The sequence below is a fragment of the Typha angustifolia genome, chromosome 9 (genome assembly GCF_048772165.1).
Source record: "Typha angustifolia cultivar Huaian chromosome 9, ASM4877216v1, whole genome shotgun sequence".
In the NCBI taxonomy this organism is placed as follows: domain Eukaryota; kingdom Viridiplantae; phylum Streptophyta; class Magnoliopsida; order Poales; family Typhaceae; genus Typha; species Typha angustifolia.
Genome location: NC_133247.1, coordinates 5,503,132 through 5,528,591, shown reverse-complemented (window position 1 = coordinate 5,528,591; position 25,460 = coordinate 5,503,132). Strand labels below are relative to the sequence as shown.

At 33.3% G+C, this 25,460-nt stretch overlaps 2 protein-coding genes across 3 annotated transcripts; one reads left to right on the top strand and one right to left on the bottom strand.

Annotated features, from left to right (window-relative positions):
- Nucleotides 1-911: 911 nt before the first annotated feature.
- Nucleotides 912-10,819, top strand: LOC140766982 (transcription initiation factor TFIID subunit 6). 2 transcript variants are annotated; one of them, XM_073106713.1, is made up of 12 exons: nt 912-1,180; nt 1,274-1,360; nt 1,942-2,043; nt 2,124-2,232; nt 4,167-4,264; nt 4,386-4,523; nt 4,614-4,709; nt 4,952-5,076; nt 7,871-8,003; nt 8,078-8,203; nt 8,316-8,427; nt 10,099-10,819. In XM_073106713.1, exons 1-12 carry the CDS (start codon nt 1,055-1,057, stop codon nt 10,473-10,475), a joined length of 1,629 nt encoding a protein of 542 aa, XP_072962814.1. In that variant the 5' UTR covers nt 912-1,054; the 3' UTR covers nt 10,476-10,819. The 2 variants fall into 2 exon arrangements, with proteins under 2 accessions (XP_072962814.1, XP_072962813.1); XM_073106712.1 differs by having other exon boundaries at nt 4,158-4,264.
- Nucleotides 10,820-11,430: 611 nt separating this feature from the next.
- Nucleotides 11,431-18,598, bottom strand: LOC140767829 (cell division protein FtsZ homolog 1, chloroplastic-like). Its single transcript, XM_073107899.1, has 6 exons — nt 18,291-18,598; nt 14,138-14,237; nt 13,560-13,789; nt 12,263-12,430; nt 11,919-12,152; nt 11,431-11,820 (listed from the first exon to the last, which is right to left on the bottom strand). Exons 1-6 carry the CDS (start codon nt 18,564-18,566, stop codon nt 11,569-11,571), a joined length of 1,260 nt encoding a protein of 419 aa, XP_072964000.1. The 5' UTR covers nt 18,567-18,598; the 3' UTR covers nt 11,431-11,568.
- Nucleotides 18,599-25,460: the final 6,862 nt, after the last annotated feature.

The window sequence follows — 25,460 nt, the reverse complement described above, 5'->3', positions numbered from 1 at the left end:
GTGATTTTAATAAATATCGATTCAGTTACTATTTTTATTACGTGTGAAACTGAAAGATGTGAAACTCATCCCTTAGAAATTTTCAACTATCTCCTTCGTTTTCCTTCTGGCATCAATGGTGATGACTATCGATTTAGGTTAGTTTTTATATTATTTTAATATCTCTAAAATTATATCTACGTGATTCAACCGATCTTGTTTTGAATTTGAGAAATTCTTTCATTTTTCTCTTTGATAAAATGGCCAATGGAAGATAAGAAAAACACTATCCACTTTATCAAAACTGGGGACAGAATAATTGAAGATGAGGAAGAGATTATAAATCATATTAAATGTTATAATTCCAGGTTATTTGATTATAAGCAGTAAAAATAGGGATAGAGATTAGTATTTGGGGGCAGGTTAGAACAAACAGACATTGCAGATTTAGAGAGGAGGATTACTAAAGAAAAGAAGAAATTTTTTTAGTTTAAGTGATGATTTCAAAATTGATTAGCATATCATAGTCAATCTTTGTCAAGCATAAATATATTTTAGATAGTGTGATTAGTGCTCATAAAATGAATTACTATGCAAAGAAAAGAAAAAATGGGAAGGAGTTTTGCTGAAAAGTAATAAGATGATGAACTGTGTGAAGAATATTATGGAGCAAAAGGGATTTTGGAATAATTATTTGACCTTCAAATTTTTTCTTTCTTTTTTCTTTAAAATAAGAGTAAAATAGACCCTAGATTTAACATATAACTAAGAGAAAAAGTAATTTGGAGGTAAGGGGGTCACTATGTTATTAAAAAGAAGACTGAGGGATCTATGTGAAAATAGGCAATGGATAGGGGTCTTTATGTAATTATCCCTTTTATCTTTTCGGATTCAATTAGGTATTTATGTATCCAGTCCGCCGAATCCGACGCGTTGGTGCTCATAAGGGCCGAGGCAAGGATTTACGGTCATGGCACTGAAAAATTTCTTCCCTCTGTTTTGCTGCGGTCTTTATTGGGCATTTCCTCAAACATATTTCCTGCAGTAGAGAGAGGTGAGAGGAGAGGGGAGAGGGATGAGTACTGTCCCCAAGGAGATGATCGAGGTGATTGCGCAGAGTATTGGAATCGCAAACCTCTCCCCAGATGTTGCCCTCGCGCTCGCCCCCGACGTCGAGTACCGCCTTCGCGAGATCATGCAGGTAGATAACCCACAAAATCTCCTTATAACTTGCTCCTCTTAGAGTTTACTCTTTCGGTTTCCTTGAGTTCGATTTTTGGCGGGGGGAATTTAGGAGGCGATCAAGTGCATGCGCCACTCGAAGCGGACGGTGTTGACGGCGGACGACGTTGATGGCGCCCTCAGCCTCAGGAATGTCGAGGTAATTTTCTCATTAAGGTCCTTGTAAACTGTTTTCCCGATGAAAATTTGCATTTATTTGGGGGTTGTGTGTTCCTATTATCTGATGGGGTTTTGGATTTGTGCAACTATTCGGTGTTTTGTTAGTAAAATTAGAATCTTGCTCAGTTCTATTCAGTAAACTTGTTTAAATTAGCTTTCTCTATTTTGTGGTTTCCTTTTTTCAACCCTCTGTTGTACACTAGAAAAATATTATTCTTTGATTAGCGTATTAGTTATATTGTTTCTTGAAGAATACGAGTGTTGATTCTCTGTTGCTTCTGTGATTGATTTAAAGCACTTCGTACCCAACCAGGTGTAGTGTGCTTGATTTGTAAGTGGTAGAGTTGTCCATCAGCTTGCACGTGTAATCGATTAAAGAACTCTAGAGCTTAACTTATTGGTCAGGGTGCTTTTTACTTGGAATTGGCTGTCTTCTTTTCTCTTAATAACTCGTCATCTTTAGTTGGAAACGGGACCAAAATTTAGTTAATAAATTTGCTTGTGTCATATATACTTTGCAATTTGTTGTCTAATGCCTGTAATCTTCATTTCTTTGACCAGCCTATATATGGATTTGCTTCTGGGGATCCATTACGGTTCAAGAGGGCTGTGGGGCATAAGGATCTCTTCTACATTGATGACAGAGATGTGGATCTCAAAGAGGTGAGAATCGCTCATGTTATGAAGTTAGTTCCATTGCTATCTTATCTGTGATGTAACTGTTGGATGGAGTGTCCCTGCAGGTGATTGAAGCACCTCTATCGAAGGCACCTCTTGATATTGCAGTTGTAGCTCACTGGCTAGCTATTGAAGGGGTGCAACCTGCAATTCCAGAAAATGCTCCTCTTGAAGGTTTGATTCTTCTTGTTAGGTCTCATAGTCTCACCAATTATTGTCAATATTAGAAGTTCTGCAACAGCTGTGCATTCTATTGTGCTCTTGCATTGTCCTAGTTGAATTCTTAAATTTCTTTGTTTTATATTATAATGTCCAATATTGTGCTTTAGCATACAAATCAATATCCCATATTGTAGGTGAAGGCATCTTATATGGAGATTTATGGCTATACATCATGTCGAATTGATCCCTTCCAATTCTTTGTAATACTTTATCCACTTTGGTTAGTTGTTATCATCTTTGTTGTGCTTTAGCCAGTCTGCCAGTTTTGACATCAGTAATCAGTCTTAATGCTAGGGAATAAAGACATCACCTTGTGGTTCTGAAGGAAAATATCAGTTATTCCTCAACTATATCACTTGTTAAGACATACACTTGTAGGATTTTAGCTTTTAGAGAACCTTAATGATTCTTACTTCTCACCAAGATTAGGAATCTTGTCATTTTGCTCAACTTGTTTGAAAAAATATCAAGGTAAATATTAGCATGGATTCCAATTTTGGTCAATCTTTCTGATTGGATCCGACCTATGCCCTCCCACTCTCCCAACTCTCTCTTTTCTCCCTCTCTCTCTCTCTCTCTCTCTCTCTCTCTCTCTCTCTCTCTCTCTCTCTCTCTCTCTCTCTCTCTCACCTCTTCCACAGTTCTACCACCGGCGACCTCAACCTCCGATGATGTTCTCTGACCCAAGATCCGACGACCTCGGGTGAGTTATTTTTTTCTTCTCTTTCTTTTCCTCTTTCTCCCTCTCTATCTCTCTTTCTCTCTTTCTCTTCCTGCTGCACTAGAAATCTCACTTGAGTGGGGGGCTCCCGGACGGCCAATCTTGATCCTATTACCGAGTTCAGAATCTTAAATATAAGTACATCTGGAGACAAAATGGAATACAAATGAAAGTTTACCATTGTGTGGGTCAAAATCACTGTTACATAAGTAATTCTGAATAGATATTGCATTTGCATGGGTACTTTGCTCTCATACATAACCTACAACATACATAGGTTTTCTTCCCTCTTCCATGATGTGTTGAACTTGAATCTAATTTATTCGAAAGATATTGTGTTGACTTACCTGATTAGTTATATCAGACAAGTGTTGGCTGACTTGATTAGTTATGGTGTTGACGAGTATCTAGTTTAAGAGAAAGGGTTATAGTTTGGTGCTATCCGGAGTGTTATTATTCCTAGCTCATATGCTGCCTTTTATCTTCCATTCTGAACTACAAGCAGGCTTAAATTATTGTTTGGTACACTAGCTCAATATATGCTCTTGTTGCAATTCTTAATTTGGCGTAGATGCTTAGAACAAACTGAGTGGTAGTAGTTCCTTGTGAAGTCATTTGGTAGACTCTATATTGTCCTATTGTGAAAGTTGAAACTCTACTAGCTACCTAATGGATGATAGTCTTATCCTTCTCCTTGCTTTAAAGATTACATTTATCTCAATTTTGACATATGATATCAAATTCACCCACTTTACATATGTGAATCTACGTGCGTGCACACACACATACATATAAACATGTATGGCCCAAAGTACAAAGTTTATTTAAAATCTTTGTAAAAGGATTTAGCAAGTTTGTTGCATTGAGTGCCCTTTGGGATCTTAAAAGCTCAATTCCCTGAAGGAAAAGCTGAAAGCTTTTTCTGTCTTTTACATTCCCAACAAGTATTACCGATGGCTCAAAAGGTGTTAAAACTTTTCCCAAAGATTACTGTCAGAGTTTGTACTCCAAGTCTCTCTTTTATATATATATATATTCACTCACAGACACACATATATATAATCCTTTCTCTTCTCTTTTCCATTGTTTCTGAAGCTATCTATTTTCCATCTCTTGTGCTTCAATAAATGCTAAGTACATTAGTATCATTTTGAAGCAATTATAGCCCCATCAGAAAGCAAAAGATCCGAGCATGGAAAGGAAGATGCGCTTCCTGTTGATATCAAACTTCCTGTTAAACATGTATTATCTAGAGAACTACAGGTCAGTTTTCTTTTTGTTTTCCTTGTGGTTCACTGTGTTGAGTATTTTGATAGTTTGTTATCCTAATCTTACAGTTTGAATGTGACAAAAATTATATGCATTTTCTCACTTGACTCTGCAGATGTACTTTGATAAAATTACTGAGCTCACTCTTAGTAGATCTGAATCCGTTCTTTTTAAGGAAGCGTTAGTTAGTTTGGCAACAGATCCAGGCCTTCATCCTTTGGTTCCTTACTTTTCGTACTTCATTGCAGATGAGGTTGTAATCTGATTATTTTGATGAATCAAATATGAAGTTATTAAATAACTGAAATGTACATTTATCTTAATATACTATACTGGTTTACAGGTTGCTCGAAGTTTAAATGAACTTCCTGTTTTATTTGCTTTAATGCGCGTCATCCGAAGCCTTCTCCGAAATCCACACATCCACATAGAACCTTATGTAAGTAGTTTAGTATTCTGGATTATGGCACTGAAGATATGATCAGGATTTATATGAAGCTTGCTCTTATTATGAGATATACTGTTCTACTTGCTCAATGCAAAATACTTAGTTGTTATTACTATCTTAAGGGAAAAGTTAAAGTTTTGACACTTTTGTCAGACTAAATTTAGTTTTAGGTATGAATTGTTTACTTCAAAGTCGGTATTTCTGTATGATCTTTATCTTTTGTCAATTTTCAGTTGCATCAGTTGATGCCTTCCATGATAACATGCCTTGTTGCCAAAAAGCTGGGGCACAGGATTGCCGATAACCACTGGGAACTTAGAGATTTCTCAGCAAATTTAGTTTCTTCAGTGTGTAGAAGGTGAGTTTTCTTATTATCAATGGAAACGTTAATGCATATATATTAAAATCGGTCACTAATCTAATATGTAGTACTTTTGTTTATGTATTAAATCGATTAACTTGTATCTTTCTGTCAGCAGTTGAAAAATATGGTTTATGATATTTCTGAGTCAAGCTACTGATTGTCTACGAGGATTCTCCATACCTTCCAACTCATTGAGTCCTTCAGCTAAAGTGATATGAACAAATGATTGATGATTCAATGAATTCTTCAGCTAAAGGGATTTGAATGAATTTCTAATGATTGGACTTATAAACTTTAGATTAAATCTCTATGAAAAGATTAACACTTTTGTAGCAATTGATTTTGCCATTGGATCATAAAATATAGGATAATTACACGTAGACCTTGGAACTATTATCCATTTTCATATAGATTTCCTTTTTCTTTACGGCACATTGACTCTCTTAACTATGTAAGACCTCCAAAGTGCCTCTTACATTAGTTATTTGTTAGATTTTAGTCATTAAAAGATATCATGATTGTTACATGATCAATTTTAGGTCCTCTAGGAACCATTTAGTACCTTTAATTTAGAAGAAAGAAAATAGAAAAGTTAAAAAGTAAGATAGTCATTTGACGTTCTTTGTTAACATCGTCAGGAAGATGAGAGTCTGAGATTTATTACATATTAGATAATTGAAGGGGTCAAAGTGTTGTAAAAAATAAATAAAGTAGTTTATGTGAAAATTATCAAGGTGTTCTAGGTGTAATGAACTCTAAAATTTACGCTACGTGGAGAGACAAAGTAAGATTACATTTTTCATTTCTGTGAGGTCTTCCTTTGGGATCTGAGGCGCATCCAATGACTAAAAAAGCGTTCATCATTTCCCCCAAAAATTAACATAATTTATTAGCCAGCTCATTTCTAATTTTTCAAAAGACTCATTGATAATTCATAATTCCAAGACTTTTTTTTTCATTGTTTCCTAGTTTATGTTGTTCAATGGCCTATCATTTTAAGATCATATATGCTTCTTTTGTATGGCATATACTATCTATTTTTTTCTGAGTTGTGGCTCAAATATGTTTTCTTCATTTAGTATAGAGTGATACCCAAATTAACAGCTTTTAACATTTTTATGGAAATTGAATCCATAAAGATGGTATAGAAATTAAGGTTTCAAAACTTGGTTCTGAGATCAAAATTGGTCCCTAGAAAAAACGATACATATCGGTTGTATCAGTTGTATCGGTCATATCGATCGCCCGTATCGGATCGAACTATAGCTTAATTACGTAAAATCTTAAATATTTCTCAAAAATGCAAAAAAGATTCTAAAAGTTGAGAAATAATAGAAGAATAAGAAAATAAAAATTACTCGCATATGAAGCTTAAAAACTTAAAAAAAAAACTCACTTAAAATTGTAATAAATTTTGAGCTAAAATTGTTAAATTTCTATATTCATAAATTATTGTTGTAGAAATAAAGATGAAGAGATAAATCACTCTCTTCATTGGTGTTCTACAACAATAAGAAAATGGGGGTTAAAGAGTGGGAGAGAGAGAGAGAGAGAGAGAGAGAGAGAGAGAGAGAGAGAGAGAGAGAGAGAGAGAGAGAGAGAGAGAGATAAAAGATAAATGAGGAAAACAAATAAAAGAGAAAAACATTCACCCAAGTTCACCAGAGTGCGGATGGGCTCATCGAATGAGCTCGATGAAGTGAGGTGGGAGGAGGGTGTGTGTGAAAGATAGAGAGTAAAGGCTAAAAACTTTAAAAAAGACAATTGAGGATATCAATATGTCATAGGTCAATTCCATTTTAGATAGATATGTTAGAATCTATTATCACTAAAAGAAATCTGCATCACTTAAAATAGGATCCTTTATGATAAGTTGGAAATGACTCAAAATACTTTATTGCTTATATAGGGCTCTGCAATTACTAAAGGTTGGATCTAATAACTAATAAGCTAACTTATCAATACCATCCATCATCTTTCTCCTTTCTCATTGATCCACCTCCATTTTTCTGAACTCTAGTTGTAAGTCGGCGGCCATGGATGGTGGTGAAGGATTCCAAAACAACTCTCTCTCTCTCTCTCTCTCTCTCTCTCTCTCTCTCAGTTCTTTGCAGTGCCGGCCGCACCGTATGTTGGCACAGCAATTCTTGGGTTAAAGCAACTTGGGCAGCATATCTAAAATTGGATAAGGTGGTTCCATCTTTTTTTTTTAACATGTGTTGATATATTGCCTTAATAAAGTCTAGAAAATGATATATCTCATGAACATAAGGAGACTTTTGTCAGGCAACTCAATTGTTATGCATTGATCCTGTGTGGTGATCCTGCTTGGTGACTACTGACTGGCAGTTCCCAAGCGTGGCAGACTGTCTCCAAAATTACAAGGCACTAGAAAGTAGAAACTTCTCATTCACATGCTATATGACCAGTGGGATATGCCAGATATAGTGGAGATGTAGTTGGTTTTTTTACAGTCAATGCGAATCCTGGACTTGACAACTTACATATTGTAGTTATCCATACATTCTAGTATTTGAAAGCTGCAATGTCATTTTTGATATTCAAAATAGATAGAGATGCTGATGTATTTCCCAGGTTTATGAAGGAATGATTTGGGCTTTTATTTGTGATATGGCTTAAACCTTTGCCTCATAGCTGGTCTATAATCTGAAGAGAATGCATTAAAACTATAGTTAGTTATATAACAAGTATGCTCATTCTGTAGCTAGTCTCTCTTTCTTTCTTATTGTAGCCACACAATTTTATGTAGTCTAATAGAATTCTGCAGGTTTGGTCATGTATATCACAACCTCCAGTCCCGGCTGACAAAAACTCTCATCCATGCTTTTCTGGATCCATCTAAAGCATTGACACAACATTATGGTGCAATCCAAGGACTTTCTGCATTAGGACCTGGTGTGGTAGTTCCTCTTCTCCTTGTCCTCTTGTTCTTTCTTCTTTTATCTTGACTGATTTACGCATCACTACTTGTTAGGTGCGACTTCTAATTCTGCCGAACCTAGAAACGTACATGCAACTTTTGGAGCCAGAGATGCAGCTTGATAAACAGAAGAATGAAATGAAGAGGAAAGAAGCATGGCGTGTCTACGGTGCCTTGTTGGTATGTCTTGTCACTCAATACTCTTTTATTTTTAGTGTTTTTACAATATTTGAGAGTCAAAGCTTATAACATCAACTCAGAAATAGTAATTCTTGCTGGATGTATATTTCAGTGTGCTGCAGGTAAGTGCCTGTATGATCGACTCAAGTTGTTCCCTGGTTTGCTCTCTCCATCAACACGTTCTCTTAGGAGAATTAAGGGAAGAGTTGCAACTAACATGCCAAGTAAGAATCCAGTAGATTGTTTCTTAAATCACGTTTAAAAGATGTCCTAGTTATCCACTTCACACATGTAATTGTTTAATACAACTTGGATGAAGAATAATGAACTTTGGTGAAAGATGGTGAGACTGAAGATGTCAGGTTCAGTTGATTATGAGTTATTTGTGTATGAAATCTTTCAATCCACAAGGCATACTAGCCTATTATTCTTCTAATTGGATAACTTTGTGTGGGTCTTTTTAAGAGATCAGGAATTCAGTAGTGCTAGGTTAAGACATGATAAAAGAAACTAGAGGGCAACACTGTGAGACAAGCTTGGATTGTTTGGTTACCTAATTGCTTGTTGGAAGGCTGAACAAATAGTAGGTGGTCTGAAACAGTCCTATTTAGATATGCCTCATTTCAATTTTGGATATGATCAGAAATTCCAATAAAGGAGAAAGATTATCACCAAGATGGATCAGATCTGAGAATCAAAGAGAATAGAATTTCTGATTTTATTTTCAACAGCATAATGCTTTTCAATCTACAAAATTGAGAAGGAAAATGGAAAAGAAGAAAAAAGAAAAGATGAGAGAAGAGAAGATATGAAACCAATTAAATCTATTACATATCGTCAAATCTAATTGGAAATTACCTCTTCTGAACTAGCTTTAAGAGCTCCATTTTAAAGTTTAAAGTTTCCTTGAACAGCTCCACATTAAAGTTTCCTCGACCATTGCTTTTTTCGATCCTTTATATACCTACAATAGGGCATAACTTATAAGAAAATTTTACATGGATAAAAGATCCAAAATAGATTCTAGTCTATACATATAGTATATAAAGAAAGCAGCTGATTAACCTACTCCTAGAAACTTGGTACTTATATGTGCTGAAGGCATCCAGCCGCTCATCTCACAAGTTCAACACCTTGAATTGCACACCTGATTGATTTAGAACTTCATAAGATGCCAAAAACATTTTAGGTTCTTTCTAGATGTATAACAACAACAGTATTATATGGGCTCCCATCACATGGTGTGAAGTAGAAGTTATGATCTATATTATTCAGTACAATCATGTACAGAGGCTAAGATAAAGAAAAGGATTCAATGAACTTCATACTAATTTGTTCATTTGAGCACTTGCATTTATTAAAGTTGAAATATAGAGCCTGGACTGCTAGAATCTGTCACTACCCGGCACTTCCTCATGGAAGGTTTTTAATAACTTGGTTGACATTACTTTAGTGCACTACTATAGTGTTGCTAATCATGCTCTCTTACAAGAAAGGACTCATCAAATATTACAATTGCTTTCTTATTCTTTGATTTTATGTTCTCCAGTACGTTTTTTTGAGCTTCATTAAAATTCACAAAGATTTCTTGAGGACATGCTGATCAAATTAAAGTGATCAGTAAATAAATAAATAAATAAAGTGATTAGTACATGATGAGTCTTGCAGTCTCTGGGGTTATCAATTCTGTCCCGAAAATCCTGGCAGATACATGGCATATAATTCATAAAAGTCTATGTATACTATGTTTGGCCTGTAGGCTGTAGACCTTAGAGAAACTACACTTCCAGTTTTGAGTTGTTATATCAAAATTAAGCACTTAGTTTCCTGAACTGTAGAGAACTAGAACTACATTCCCATCTGTTGTATAATTAAGTGAACATTCATCTTTTCAGATAAACGCAAGTCAAGCACCAGCCTCTTGTCACAGCAGCCACCCCTGAAGAAGCTTGCAACTGATGCCTCAATGGGTTCAATTACTCCGATTTCCTTAACAGCTAATATGCAAGGAGCTACAGATGTGTTTCCTTCCCAATCTTCGAACTCTGGCATAATTCAGTCCTCTTCCTCAGGGCAGATATCAAAAGATACCCTCTCTGGAGCAATTAGAAGAGACAAAGGTGGTGCCCAACCACAAAAAAGTTCTGCAGTCCTAAGTCAAGCTTGGAAGGAGGATCTGGATGCAGGTCATCTGTTGACATCACTGTTCGAGTTATTTGGTGAAGGCATATTCTCTTTCACACAGCCAGCGGAGATGTCGTTCTTTCTATAGTCCACAAAATAGCTATTATTGCACATTTATAGAGAAGCAAGGGATTTAGTAGTTTGTAATCTCTTAGGAAATAATTTATCTGTATGATTAGAGCCTGTTGCTTAGTTGTATAATGAGAACTGCCTTTAGCCACCCTCAGCCAGCTGCTGTATAACAAGAGATTGTCTAAGCCTTTGTTCACATCTAGGATAGAGAGGAATAGGAATAGCAAAAGCTAATTTATTATTACTAAAAGGCCCTGTAAGCTTTTATTATCTCATTACATCATATGCTTGTTACCTCTCTTTTGGATGTAAACTTGTGTTGAAATTATAGCTGCTACAGAGACTTTTTTCGCGAATTTAGTTTTGCTCTCAAACTCGGTGGAATATTGGATGTGTCTTCAAATTACTTGAGAAATTAGTTTATGGTTTTTTGGCGGGTTAAAAACCCTCCCAAGTGTATTCTTAGGTGTTACTACATGCCTACAGTTTCTTTGAGATGTGAAATATCAGGACATTATCTTCTCGATTTTGTTTCTTTTTGAGTCCTCAAGCGTACTAATTCAAGGAGCCCATATGGTTTGAAAAAGGATTCACCATTGTTAAGTAAGACATAAAGAAAACTAGAGAATACATATTGTGACAATAAGAATGATGGTATATATGAACATATACTCAATGAAACCCATTTCTTCTATCAAGCTAAAGCCAATAGCAGATGTAGCAGTCATATATCACCCTTTAATCCTTTCCCCAGATTATGGTAATAGAGCCTATCCCAGGACTTCAAATTCGAATATTGCTGGTGAATTTAATTTGCTTGACGTCTGAAGAATTCTTGTGCCAAAATATTGACCCATCGAATGAAGAATTATTGTACCAAAACTCTTTTCCTAGTTTCCTTTTTTCTACTTTTTCCTGGGAGAAAGGAGAAATTATGAATTTCAGAAAATTGGTACGAACAACATAGTTCGTTTCCTCTTTTACGTCTCATTTCTATAGAACCAGAAGATACGTAGCGGGAGTCAAATCTCTGTACATTGATAGAAAGGCAAAAGGATGAGAAATCTAAGGTGCATCAAACAAAAGAGAAATTGCCGAATATGAACTGATCAGAAGAATAGTCCTCGAGGCGTAGAAGAAACTGGCGATGGCGTGGCGGCTGTCTTGTGGGGAAAATTCCCACCTTTGCTTTCTTGAGCTTCTGCTATCTTGGCTGCCTTTGGATCTGTCAAGAGGGTCTTCTGAAATGACTGCGAGAACCCTGTTGCGATGATTGTGACGTGAAGCTCGCCATTGTAGCGTTCGTCCACGACAGCTCCAAATATTATGTTTGCAGAAGGATCTGCTAGGCTTGTGACAACCTGCAAGTTTAATGGACAGTTATAAGCTTCTAACTTCGTGGCCCACGATCTGGCTCGCAATCAAGTTTGAAAGAACAGCAGATTGAAAGAATAGGCACCTGAGAGACTTTGTTTACTTCTTGCAAGGTGATATCCTTTCCTCCAGTTATATTGTATACAATTCCAGTAGCTGACTCAATTGATGATCCCATTAAAGGTGCCAGAGTTGCTTGTTCAGCTGCTTCTTGAGCGCGGTTCTTGCCAGAAGAAACACCGACGCCGAGCATGGCAGTTCCTGAGTTCTTCATAACAGCTTTCACATCGGCAAAATCGACATTTACAAGTCCAGGTGTCTGTGAAGACCCGATGAGAAATCTTCATTAGATTATGCTCATCATATTGTCTAGTCATAAACATCCAGATCCCAGAATCAACCATTGGATTGTAATGAAACACCACTCACCATAATGATGTCTGATATTCCTTGCACTCCCTGGCGTAAAACATCATCAGCGATGAGAAATGCATCCTGGAGAGGTGTATGTTCAGCAACAAGATCCAACAACCGATCATTGGGAATCACTATAAGAGTATCAACATTCTTTTGCAACTTCTCAATTGCTCCTAGTGCCTGATCATTAAGAAAGAAGATATCAAGGAAATAAAGATGAAAAAAAGAAGAGAGAACAAAGTTATACTGAAAGCACTAACAAGTGGAATATAGTTTTTGGTAGACAAATTTTATGAAGACTAAGCTTTCGAGAAAGTAAATAGTAGAATACAATTTTACTAGTTACCTGCCATTTCAGAATTAATAATTTTCCAAATGATAAGCATCAAAAGGAAATATGGATACAAAATATAGGATTCTTATACAAATAAAAATCTTTCTGAAGATGAACAATTTTTGTAATATAAATACAGGCTAAATTTTTGTCAACCATATAATTTGCTTCAACCTAAGAGAAGGAACAAGTTCCACAATAAACTTGTATTTCTCAACATGGAAAAAGGAAACATGAAAAGAGAAGTGATTTTGGTGGGAAGAAGTAGCTTTTTGCAAAATCTTAAGGACTAATTTTATGGATGCAAGCATGTATTTGTCGTAGTGACTTGTAAGATCTCCAAAACCAGGTTGGATTTCTTAGTCAAAAAAGGACAGGATTTTATAAAACCAAAAGAAGACAAAAATCTACAAAAAAGTTCTTTGCAAGATAGCTCCAGAACCCTTCAATGTTGTCCTATGCAGTACCATCTAATTCTTCACATCCGGAAATTACAATCAGAAAATGCAAAACTGAGCTTCACTGAGCAATTTGAGGCAGTAAATGGCAGCCAATTCTCCTGGTTTTAGAATTCAGACTCAACTGTAAGAGTATAGACTTAGCTTTACCTGTAAATCTATTATTATGCAGTATATCCAGCTTCAACCATATTCATGAATTATAAACAAATACTGGCAGATTAAAGACTAGCACAAGTAATCAGGTAAGTGAAAAATATATAGGCCTAACACAAGTTTCATCAAACTTCAATAAATGATGACACACTATTGTATCGAAACTGACAGAATCGACAAAGGCATGCTAATTATTGCTCAAAAGGAACATAGAAGATACATATAAAAATCAATCCCATGCATTAAATACTCCTGAAAAGCAATAAACACCAATGCATTTCACAAGGCAAAGTATGTAATGGCATTAAAACTTATCAGTAAACAAATGGATAACCAAGTAAGACGGGAACCTGGCACCTGCCTGCAAAGAACGTTTACGACCTTCAAAGCTGAAGGGATAGGTGACCACACCAACAGTCAGATGACCAGCTTCTTTTGATATCTGTGCAACAACTGGAGCAGCACCAGAACCTGTACCACCTCCCATTCCAGCTGTTATAAAGACAAGATCTGTATCCTTTAATGCATTCTCTATAGCTTCTTTTGATTCCTCAGCTGCTTGTTCACCAAGAAGAGGATTTCCACCAGTACCTGCATCTCTGAGCGAAGAATCCAGTCAATCCACTCAAGATGTAGAAATTTTACAGGCAAAAATGTGGCATTATTTTTCGACATAAATATTCCTGCAATCTTATATTATAGTTTCTTTTGACCAGCTAATAAAACATATTTTGGCCACTATAAGAAAGTAACAAGATGCTAACAAGAGTCTTTTGAATGAGGATTGAACCATCCCAAATAAAAGATAGATCAATATGTCATCACAAAAATACGGCAGAAATTTTGGTCATATAACTTCACATGTTGAGTGAAAACTAGTTGGGAATAAACATTTAGCAGAGAAATGCTTCTACTGAAAATTGAAGTAAAGTGCCTGACCAAGTCCACGAGTTACAAGTTCTCCAATTTGAAGTGGATGTTTTGCTTGTGAGTGTAGTAGTGCCTGGGAATCTGTGTTTATCGCATAAAATTCAACTCCCTGGCAATGCACATCAAACATACGAATAAAACATTTGTGAGAAACTAAATTTATGGAAATTGCTTAGGGATTTAAACAAGAACCAGAAAATATTCTGGGTAATCAAATTGTTGGATAATAGACATTTAACAACTGTGGTTTGCTAACAGAATATATTGTCAATAAAAATGAGTATCATCAAAAACACAAAATCATTTTCAGCAGGATATATGTAGAATTCTCTGTATTATGTGCACATACAAAGTAGAAAAAAACTTGAAGGCTCTATGTAATTCAAGATATTTCAAACTATAAAAAAGAACATAGAGAAAAGCCAGAATCTAGAACAACTGAGAAACTACTAGAGAGAATATGCAAAATGGAATCAAGAAAGACACTAAAAAAGTCTCTTTTAGTCTAATGAGCTAAAAAGCGCAAAGGAAAAAAAGAAATTTGAAATAAAAATCGTATCAGTTTTCAGTATCATAATGCAAACAAGTAGTTATGCCAGCTACAATAGTTCCACTATTGGAAGGCACCAACACTCCACTTATAACACGATAATGAATGCTACAATCACCTCTGATTATCTATTAAGCTACCCTGTCCAATCAAAAGCTCAAAATCATCACCAAATGAAATTACAAGTTGTTTCAAGTTCTAATCATAGATTCCGATTTCAGCTAGTTCCAAGATAGATTGGCCAAACCGATCCAGATCTTGACCCAAAATAGCCACAACCAATTTCAGCCATATAGACTGAAACCAGTCCGAAGAAGTCTTTTTAAGTTTTAGGGGACATCAATATTGATGTCCCCCGATGCATTTCCGTTAAATTTTCAAATTTTACTATCTATCTCTTATACACATTCTCCTCCTACCTCTCACACCACCGAGCTCATCCGATGACCTCCTTCGGCTATTCCGCACTTTGGTAAATTTGGGTAAATATTTTTTCTTTTTTTTTCTATTTATCTTCTCTCTCTTTTTCTCCTATTCTTTAACTCCTATTTTCTTACTGTTGCAAAATAACAGTGAAGAAAGAGACTCTTCATCTCACTACTACAGCAATAATCTACGAGCAAAGAAATTTATCAAATCTAGCTTGAAATTCATCATAGTTTTGGATATGTGTTTTTTTAGTTTTTAGCTTCATACGAGAGTATTTTTTATTTTCTTATTTTTCTATCACTTTTTCTAAATGTTTGAAAATATATCCTGCATTCTTTAATAATATTTAGATTTTTTTACCTAATTTAAAAATAGTTCGATATGATGCAACTGATTTGTATCGTTTTTTCAAATAGTCAATCCCAATTAGATCTCAAGTTTCGGACCTTAGATCATGTACTAAAAACTGAGACAAGCATATTGGACAGTGGAAATAAGGAATTCCTATGGAACTAGTAGAAATCCTACATGTGAAGTTAGTGGGACAAGAATGAAAATTTTGAGGAAGTCAGGTAAGATATGAAACCCCCATGGTGCATCTAAAAAGAGAGCTTGATGTGTAGTCAGTTTGAGAGAAAATAACCTAGGATCTTTTTTTCCTCTTTTCCATCTATTTCCCCTTTAAGCTATTTCCTTTCTCTCCTTCATATTCATGGTTGAAAGTTTGGTTGAGGGTGGTCCAGAACCCACCATAAACTAGTAATTGAGCTGATTTATAGGTTGAACAGTAGGTTTTAGCGTCCCACTGTGACAGCCTAAAACCACCAAAACTCACATTTCTCAACTTCTGGTTAGAACTTGGAACATATCTTACCCAAGTTCTACCTATACCTTACCTGATAGTGACCAATTACTTCTGAGTAACTAATCCACTTGCAACGTGTAAAAGTTTATAAAAAGGAAGAAGTACAGAGAATTACATGGTTCCTCAATATGCATAATTCCTTCAACAAGCAACTTTCCATTCTAAAACCTAAGTACGTGAGAATACAATCCACAGTGTCATCTCCAACATCCACTCAAAAGTCTCAAATCATTCAATTTATACCCTTATAAAATTCTCTCATTTTCATGGATGACCGTGCCGACTAGCACGAGACATGCAAACGATAAGTATCCTTTATTTTTTTCTCTCCTCTTATGACATGGCTAACAAGTACCGCAGCATATGTCGTGCCATGCCGGTCAATGGTCAGTACGATCCGTGTCTGTGACACGACCATCGTTGCTCCTTTTAACCCCTACAAAATGTTGACAACAATCATATGATGATCCACATCATTTTAACTATTTCATCAAGTTTTGTAAGTTTACTTTTTTTTCATATTAGTCCTAATTTCTATTTTTTTGGTACCATTAGAATTCTTTTTCCTCGTAAAATGTAAATCAAAACCAAAAAAATAATTGAAACCAACCAAAAGCATTGTGACCAACCAGAACTCCAAAACTCTTTGTTTTCCGACAAGAATCAAAAACCAAAACTTTTTCAAAGATGCACTTTTGATTAAATCCAATTAAATTTAATCAGCTTAAACTTTCCAGAAATGACTAATTGTTTGAGAACAAGTCAAGCAAAGAGTAGATATAATACACAAAACTTATACTGAAATTGAGAAGTTAAAAGAGCTGGTGGAAACAAAAAAGATACAAGATATCTCAAATTAATTAAGCCCCTAAATTGTTGTTTATCAATAAATATTAAAGGATGAAAAAGCTGACATAATATATTTTGAATCCAAAATTCCATCCAAGATTAATTTCAAATTACCATCAGACAACATCGACATGATTCGTTGAATGATTTTTATATGCCTCATGTATTCCCTCCAAAGGCAAACATATTTGGGTATACCTACATGATAACATCACAAATGGTGAAAATCGAATGTCAAGACAAAAATAGAAGTACCAAATTGTAACTTAAATAATAAATACCATCCCTAATTCTTCTTGTCTTTCTTCAACTTCTATCCTCTATGGTTGTAGCATTCACAAAGCTCTCCCTTTTTCTCTTATATCTTATCCTTTGTGATTTCAGAACTCATTATTGATTATACCACTTTGCAGCCATCAAATATGCTGTAATCCCTCTCCAGGAAATCAAACTATTCTAAATTTGGGCCTCCTAAACTTTGTCCCTTTTGTCCCTTGACGAGCACAGCAAGCTCCTCCTTACCATCCTATTACATCTTTCTGTAGGTCATATAATAGGTTCATCTGATCTATTTTATACTTTTACTGGGAAGGTAGAAGAATACAAGTACTGAGTATTTCCTCCTCCACAGTTGCACCATGATCTCCTAGCATCACTTCCATTGTTTCAAGAAACTAGGGATAGCTGCATTAATTCTCCCTAATCAACTAGCCTCTCTTCCCAGAGAATCTAATCACAACCTTTGGCTTTCCATATTATCTTAGAGTAATCTGACTTCATCTTCTTTATTCTCTTACAGCCCATTTATGTCTACCGTCTAACTAACTCCAATGACCCATCATTGTCCTAACTCTTCAATCTACTATTATTTCCTCTCGACCAGTAGACCCGAAATTACAATATGCGTCTGACGGAGCAAGAATTAGATGCCAATTCTAATCCTAAGCAAAGCTAAATTCAGAAACCCACCTAACATCCACGATCAGCCATACCAAGCCCCTGGTTAAACTCATGTAACTATCCTCCTCTGAATAACAGGAAAGAATTTCAACTTAAGAAATAAGACATAAGACCTGGGTTTAATTACCTAGATTTGACTGTAACATACAAATCTTAAACTGAAAAACATGGTGGGTTATGATTTCACAGGTAATGAGCGTTGCATAGCTCCTGTTTATGCCCAGCAGCACTCTGTTTGCTTCACTTAGCAATGCTTCACAAATTTTACAAAGTAAACCACCCAAAATATTGCTGACGAATCGCTTGACTCTTTAATAAATTCTCCTGTCAGCATTTGTCTTCATTACTTCATGAAAGCTTCAGTGCACAGTTGAAGTAAAATTACATCAGGGAGACTATAACAACACACACGCAGGAAAAAAACCAAAAAGATTGAATTTTGAGTGCAGAACGACACAAAATATAAACAGAATGAAAAATCCAAAAGATCTTTTCTTAAAAAGTCCAACCTGTAGACCGCTCCCAATCATGCGATTGACGGCATTGTTGCCGCCACCTCCGACTCCCACCACCTTAATCTTCGCCGAATCCATCGGGGCTAATGAGGAGTAGCAGCATTGGATTGAAACGTGGCCGCATCGCCGCCGGAAGGCTCCCCGACGGCTCGCCGTCTCCGGAGAGAATAGACATGTGGAAAGGAGAATTCTGGAGGGACGAGGAGAGTTAACATGAGTTGAACTCGAGAGGTGGAGAGAAGCAGAAGAAGGAGAAGATTGCGAAGCCATCGGGAGGTGAGTGAAGCAGTTGAGACTTTATTATTAAGAGCTTTCTCTTTTATTTTTAGGGTTTTGTGGAGGGTTTTGTATTTTATTTTATTTTATTTTATTAGCGTAAAAAAATATATTTAGTTTTCAATTTTTCTCACTCATGCCCATTTTGATTGTTCCCTAAATCTAAGTCATGTAAGGAATATTATAAAAATAAAGAGAAATATTATCATACTCATTCTTATTTGGTTGGGAATAATTTATGAAGTTTTTGACCAAATTAGCCCTATTTTTAAAAGTTCTTTTCGGAAATAAATTACCTCCTTTTTAACTTATTACTAAATAGGGTCTAAATCACCGTAGCCCTAACAAAAATGTTAAACTGATCGGTACTTTTCCCTAAGCAAAAACGATGATCTGTTAACCATTTTTTTAGATCCTAAAACGCTTAATTGATCAGTATTTTATATATGTATATTCATTTAATTTAGCATTTTTAACGAATTGATAGAAAATTTAACTTTATCTAAAAACGCCGAACTAATCAAAATCTTTGCTTAGGAAAAAAACGCTAATCAGTTTAGCGTTTAAACTAAAACTACAGTGAATTGGATCACATTTGGTAATAAATTTGATGAGTAATCTATTTCGGTTAAAAAAAATAGATCTAGTTTGGTCAAAAACTCTAATTTATGTATATATGACAACATTAAGTAAGAATTCAAATTTAAGGAAAAAAAAATGTATGCTATATTAGATATTTCATTAAACTTCACTATCTAAAATTTCTTTGTTCTCCTTTTTATTGCTGATATTCATATGTCTAATTGGTGTATCAAATCTGTAATCAAAGTACGAAATACATAATTTAGGTATAAAATATATTATAATTGAACTAATATACATATGTCTAATTGAAACATATTAGGTAATATAAGTATAAAATATATAATTTAACTACGCAATATATTGTAACAAATAAAATATACTCACGGAGGTTAGAGCAAATATCTAGTCACGAGAAAAAGCTATATTATGAAAAAAAATTTCTAAAGATAAGAACACAGAAAAGTATTATGGAACTCTCATCTGTTTTTCCGAATCAAAATAATTTTATACAAGCATATATGCTCGCTTAGAATAATTTGTGTATGTTTCTTTTCTTGTATTTATGTATTAGTGTTCGCCACAACTAAAATGGGAAGTAGAAACCAAAAGTTAGTATGCAAATTAAGTATTTGCATGAAGAGGAATACTAAAAAATAAAGCTCTTCCATTTGATATCCATATTTTCGTTGTATCTGATTGTAATAATAATTCACCGAGTAAACTTTTATCCTAGTAAATTTGAAATATAAAAAATATAAAATTACAAACTAAATAGAGAGTTGAGACATTTGATATTCGAGCAATAACATCAGTTAATAAAATAGTGCAAAAGGTAACTTTACAAATAATATAGAAAGTTCTATTGATGAGATCATCCTTTAATATTCACTGGTCTACTAGCATTCTAAAATATCTTGTATAGTATATTCAGATTTTTTTTCATGCATCCAATCAATTTTCTTTTCAGTTTGCAGAATTATAAATTCTACTACATATTATAATCTAACACTTTTGTTACTATGTAGAAAATAAACTTGCATAAACTTTGTTAGATGTTAAACGGTAGATTACGCCATAAATAACGATGTTGCTATCCAAGAATTAAAATATTTTCTTACATTATTATGCAATAGTAATTTTTCATAATAGATATATGTATCATATTTGAAATATTATAGTGCAAAGAACTATTTTCTCGAAAATATTAAGAAAGTGACTAAAGAAAGAAAAATTATTGGACATATAGTTGCTTGAGAAAATAGAATATAAACTTTTGAACAAGTATACATAAAATGTGGGGCTAAAATTAAAAAACTTTTCTAAGTGGAATTTTGCCTTAAATATGTTAGATAGAGCTATTCAACATAAGATAAATATGTACACAATTTAGTCTAAAATATGAAGAAAAAAAATTTCTATATGTACAACATAGTTGGAGTTCTAACTTACAATATGTTAAATGTAACTATTTAATATAAGACAAGTATATACAAAATAGGTTTTCACCTCCTAAATAATTATTATTTTCTATCGATGACTCTCTGAACCCTTTTTTATATTAAATTTTTATTTTTGGTACATAGTAACCCTCTAATAGAAGAGGTAAATGAGGTAATTTTGATAGTTCAAGGATCATTATGTATAAAAAGAGTTTAAATGTGTCATTATAAAAAAAAAAGGTGATAGTTTAACGGATAAAAAAGAAAATTATTTATATAAAATATAGACTAAAATATAAAAAAACTTTCTTTCGATGTATAACATAAGTGAAGTTCTACATATAACATGTTAAATGTAAATATTCAATACAATACACTACTAGATTCACATATTTCTTCGCTTTGCTCGATAACTAAAACATTCTAATAATATAGAGTTAGAAAATGCTGGAAAACTAAAAAAAAATTAAAAAGCTTTGGATATACAACTACTTGTCATTTTGCTATATATTCTTTAGGAAAAGCTCTATATCTTTTGAGCCAATTCCACTTATAATTTATTTTCAAATTTTATTAGATCAACAAAACTAGCCTTAAAAAAGATCTTGCCTTGTAAAATTCAGTTTGCATTTTTTTTAAGAATATTTATTTTTGTTAAACTCTTTTTTCTAAAAACTAACCAATTGGTTCTAATAGTAATAGTGACGATGCCAGAAGCACTAAATCTTCTCTGTGGAAACATAAGACATTTTACTATTATAGTACTCTCTATATTAAAGATGATTAAAACATAGTGTTATCGAGATTAAGCTTTCTAGCTAGGGTTTTTCTAGAATGGTGCTTTATAAAGAGAGAGTTTAATTTGTTGAAAAATTCTTTGTTAATACTAAAAAAAAAAAACTGAAATGAGTAAGCAATTAAGCATGCAAAAAAAAAAAAAACTAAAATGGGTTAGAATACAATATTATAAATTATATTAGTTTATGATGCAAACCGCCAATTTTTTATTTTTATTATTTTTTGCATTCCTACTTTTGTTTTGCATTTCCATAATAGAGATTTGCATCGTATGATTATATTAGTTTCTTCTTTATTCCTTCTCTCTTTTAGAAAGTAATATGATTTCTTGTTACTCATTATGAAAATTAAATCAGATCAAAAAAGTGGGAAGTCCTTCTCCTCTTGCTCCTCTCTTCTTCTCCACACATTAGGTAGAGTTTAAGTTAGATTGGATTTAATTAAGTTGAATATAAGTTGGGTAAATATAACTTAGTTAAGGGTATTTTCATCATATTCTAATATAGTTAACTTAACCTAGGGATTTGGTTAAGTTTAGTTAGCATAGCTAATAGTAGAATGTTTTCTGCACATATTAGTTAAACTATAAGACTCAATTTATAAATAGTAAAAATATAGTACATAAACCGTAATTTTACTAAAAGGCAACCCTCCATTAATCTTTAACCATAAAAGCCACAATGATAGCAGCAGAAACCTACACTCAAAGTACCACGATGACATTTTTTATTATTATAATACATGTAATTACCACTAAGAACTATTCGATGCATTCATCAATCTTATAGTAATTATATCTATTTCCTTTTATATAAAGTCAATTTGCACACTCTTTTAGCCCGATAGTCAAGTTTGAGCTTCCAAAATTAAATCCGATTCAAACCTAACCGATCCAAAAGGCTATTAAGTTCGTTTCGAGCTGTGCTTGGGCTCGAAATCGGCCCAATAGTTTTAGCTCGATTCTAGCCCAGTCCATGGTCAACCCTAGGCCTAGTAGCCTTCCCTCCAATTTCTCCAAAAGGATATCACTTTGTGTAGTTATAAGATATATCTCTTATTAGATCTTATTAAACATACCATTTTATAAAATAGATCTCTCTCTAGTTCTATATAGATATTCTAGATCTACAAGTGGGTGAAAGAAACTTGGAGCTTTTAACTTATTAATAGAGAAGCAAATATCTCTCAATTGCTCAGAAACACAAGATACTTTGATTATTAATGGATCACAATAAATAATAGGTGATATTTACACTGCATTTTTATTTCTACAAGTTAGACTCATTTTATGTTTTCCTTGCATGATATATTTTTGTTATTATTTTCTTCTAATCTTATTCTCAAAAGAAGAGAGAATTGTATAAGTTATTTATTAATTGTATTAAATGTATCTTACACTTGATTAGACATGTTTGTATTCTATAATTATATTAAGATTCTTTTCTTTCCATTCCTTAACCAAAGGAAACAACCAATTGGATATTAAAGTATTCTATATAATTAAAAGTTCTCTTTCCTTTTTGCAGTCAAAGGTAAAAATATAGTAACTACAGTTATTATTATTATGGTTCATAGTTATTATTCTTCATAGTAATTACTTTTGTAATTCCAAGGTATTACTCTAAGTACTTCTAAGTGTGTAATATGTTTAGGGGTTTTATTTTCATATTTTTAATTGGAAATTAGTTTATGGATGGCATAATTTGCACATTTTTAGTTCCCAATTAGGTGACAATTTTATAGTTATTAAGTTAATAGTTCAAGATTATTAAACATAAACAATTATTAGTTAATGTACGTTACTTATTCATAGTTATTAAAGACATATTTTCATGAGTTTCGCAATTTTATTACGCAATTTATAATTATTGAACACTTATATTTTCTATTTCATAATTTATTTATGTAATTTACTGTTATTGAACACTTATATTTTTATAATTTATTATATTATATTAATTTATAATTATTGAACATGTGTATTTTTTTTTGTTTTACAAATTTATTATGTAATTAATATTTGATGAACACTTGCTTTTATAAATCTCATATTAGTTTATTTAATTCCTAGTTTATAGTGATGTAGGTCTTAGTTAATTTACATAATTTATAGTTTTACTTATATTATCTAGTACTATTTATTATTACATATATCTTCCCAAGTCAAAAGTGACATAATAGTATAGTTTTTAAAGAAAGTTAGACTAATTTGCAGAATATAATTGACAGTTATTTTATTAATTTATAATTACTTTAGACATATGTGAGAGAAAGAGTAAATATTTATTACTGTCTATATCTTCCCAGCACAAATGAGTTATAAAAAGTATAATTTATTAAAAATGTCATATTATATTAAAAGAAAAATTTATATGTAACACCCTATTTTTATAACGAGATCTATGATTTAGCGTGTAGAAAGCACTCCGAATTAGATTTGAACTAACACCGTAAGAATATTCTATTATATAGAAATATTTTATTTCTAAAATAACTAAAATATCCTTAGTATAACTTAGTTTATGATATTTTTATAATTTTCTAGTATAGTTAACTTAACTGAGATATATTTTGTTAAGTTTAACTAACTCATCTAACGACATAGTATTTTCCGTATATATTCACTAAATTATAGGACTCGATTTATAAATAGTGAAAAAAAGACAGTGTTATATGCAAATTTTCTAACCTACTAGTCCTCCGTCTTTGGCCCAATACTCCCTCACATCTCGAAATTTTATTAATAATTTTTTCCCCCATTTTGTAGGGCATGATGTTGTAAGTTTGATTAAGTGGCAGGGTTTTCTTTTTTCTTTCCTTTTTTATTTGTGTGTGTTCTATAATAGCAGATATATATCATGTCAATTCTTTGAAAGCTTATTTTGAAAAGAAAATTAGAAGATTCTTCTTAGATGCAAACAAATTCAAAGAAGTCTCCATCATGATCTGTATGTAGATTGTAATCCCTAACAATCTATCTATGCATCACTTTCCATAAAATATATTAGTTCTAGAAATATTTATTAAAATCACTGCATCTTATTATTATTATTAAAAATCTATTATATGAGTATTTGTTATTTTTAGTGTCTTAAAAACCTCTTGAATTATATTGGCATCATAAAAAAAAAAAACTATATATATAATTTTCAAAAATTAAAAATTAAAAAAAAATCCCTCTCTATTTTACCTTGATCTTAAAAAAAAAACTCACTCAGGATATTAAACTTATTTTATAATTTTAATTAACTATATGGTAACTATTGATTAAGATAATTATCATCTCTAGGTTTTAATGTATCAATGAGCTTAGGGTAAAATATGAATAAAGATTGGGGGGTTAAAAATAAAATATCCCACGTCTAAATCCTCATGGATTCAATGATTTAATCCCTAGCAATCTTGCTCAAATCAGACAAACAGAGAGTCTAAATCATATGTCAACTTGACTAAAATCCTATCGAACATTAAATAAAATATGGATTTTAGACATGGTCAAGTACATGTTTGGATAAGAACTTCGCTATCTAAGTTAAGAATAAGAAATGGTTATAGTGTTTTTTTTTTCATTTTAGCCCCTCTAAAGTTGATATTTATATGTATTAACTCTGGGTTTTCTAACCTTGAAAGTTATTAGAATTTAATTATCGGATCAAAATAATCGGATATCTAATCTACCACGTAAAATGGTCATGGAAATCCGAATCTCCATCGGACGGTCAGGATGACAGGAAGGCCTCGCGCGTGCGAAGCTGGGCCCGGGCTTTGGTGCCGCCCGGTGCGCCCCTAGCCATTGGCGGGCTTTACCGAGTCAAGTTTTTTGGTGCGTTTACCGCGTCCAGTTCTCATCTATAATAATCCGCCACCTCCTCGTTTTGATTACCTTCTACTTCAACTTTGTTTTTGCAGAAAGGCCCCCATCAGATCTGGATTTCATCCTTCTTTTTAGGAGTTTTTGCGTGTATACCCTTAAATAAACTCTTATTTGCCTATATGCCCTTCTATAAATTGATATGTACTTGTATGTCTCTCAAAACACATGTTATTTATAAACTATTTTATATTT

Bases quoted from the DNA above. Each gene is read 5' to 3' on its own strand.
- LOC140767829 (XM_073107899.1), bottom strand. From the start codon at position 18,566: ATGGCTTCGCAATCTTCTCCTTCTTCTGCTTCTCTCCACCTCTCGAGT. The intron at 12,153-12,262 runs GTGAGTGGTGTT...GGGTCTTCACAG, and splicing joins GAATATCAGACATCATTATG to ACACCTGGACTTGTAAATGT. The intron at 11,821-11,918 runs GTGCCTATTCTT...TTAAACTTGCAG, and splicing joins AAGTAAACAAAGTCTCTCAG to GTTGTCACAAGCCTAGCAGA.
- LOC140766982 (XM_073106712.1), top strand. From the start codon at position 1,055: ATGAGTACTGTCCCCAAGGAGATGATCGAGGTGATTGCGCAGAGTATT. The intron at 1,361-1,941 runs GTAATTTTCTCA...TTCTTTGACCAG, and splicing joins TCAGCCTCAGGAATGTCGAG to CCTATATATGGATTTGCTTC. The intron at 4,524-4,613 runs GTTGTAATCTGA...ACTGGTTTACAG, and splicing joins CGTACTTCATTGCAGATGAG to GTTGCTCGAAGTTTAAATGA.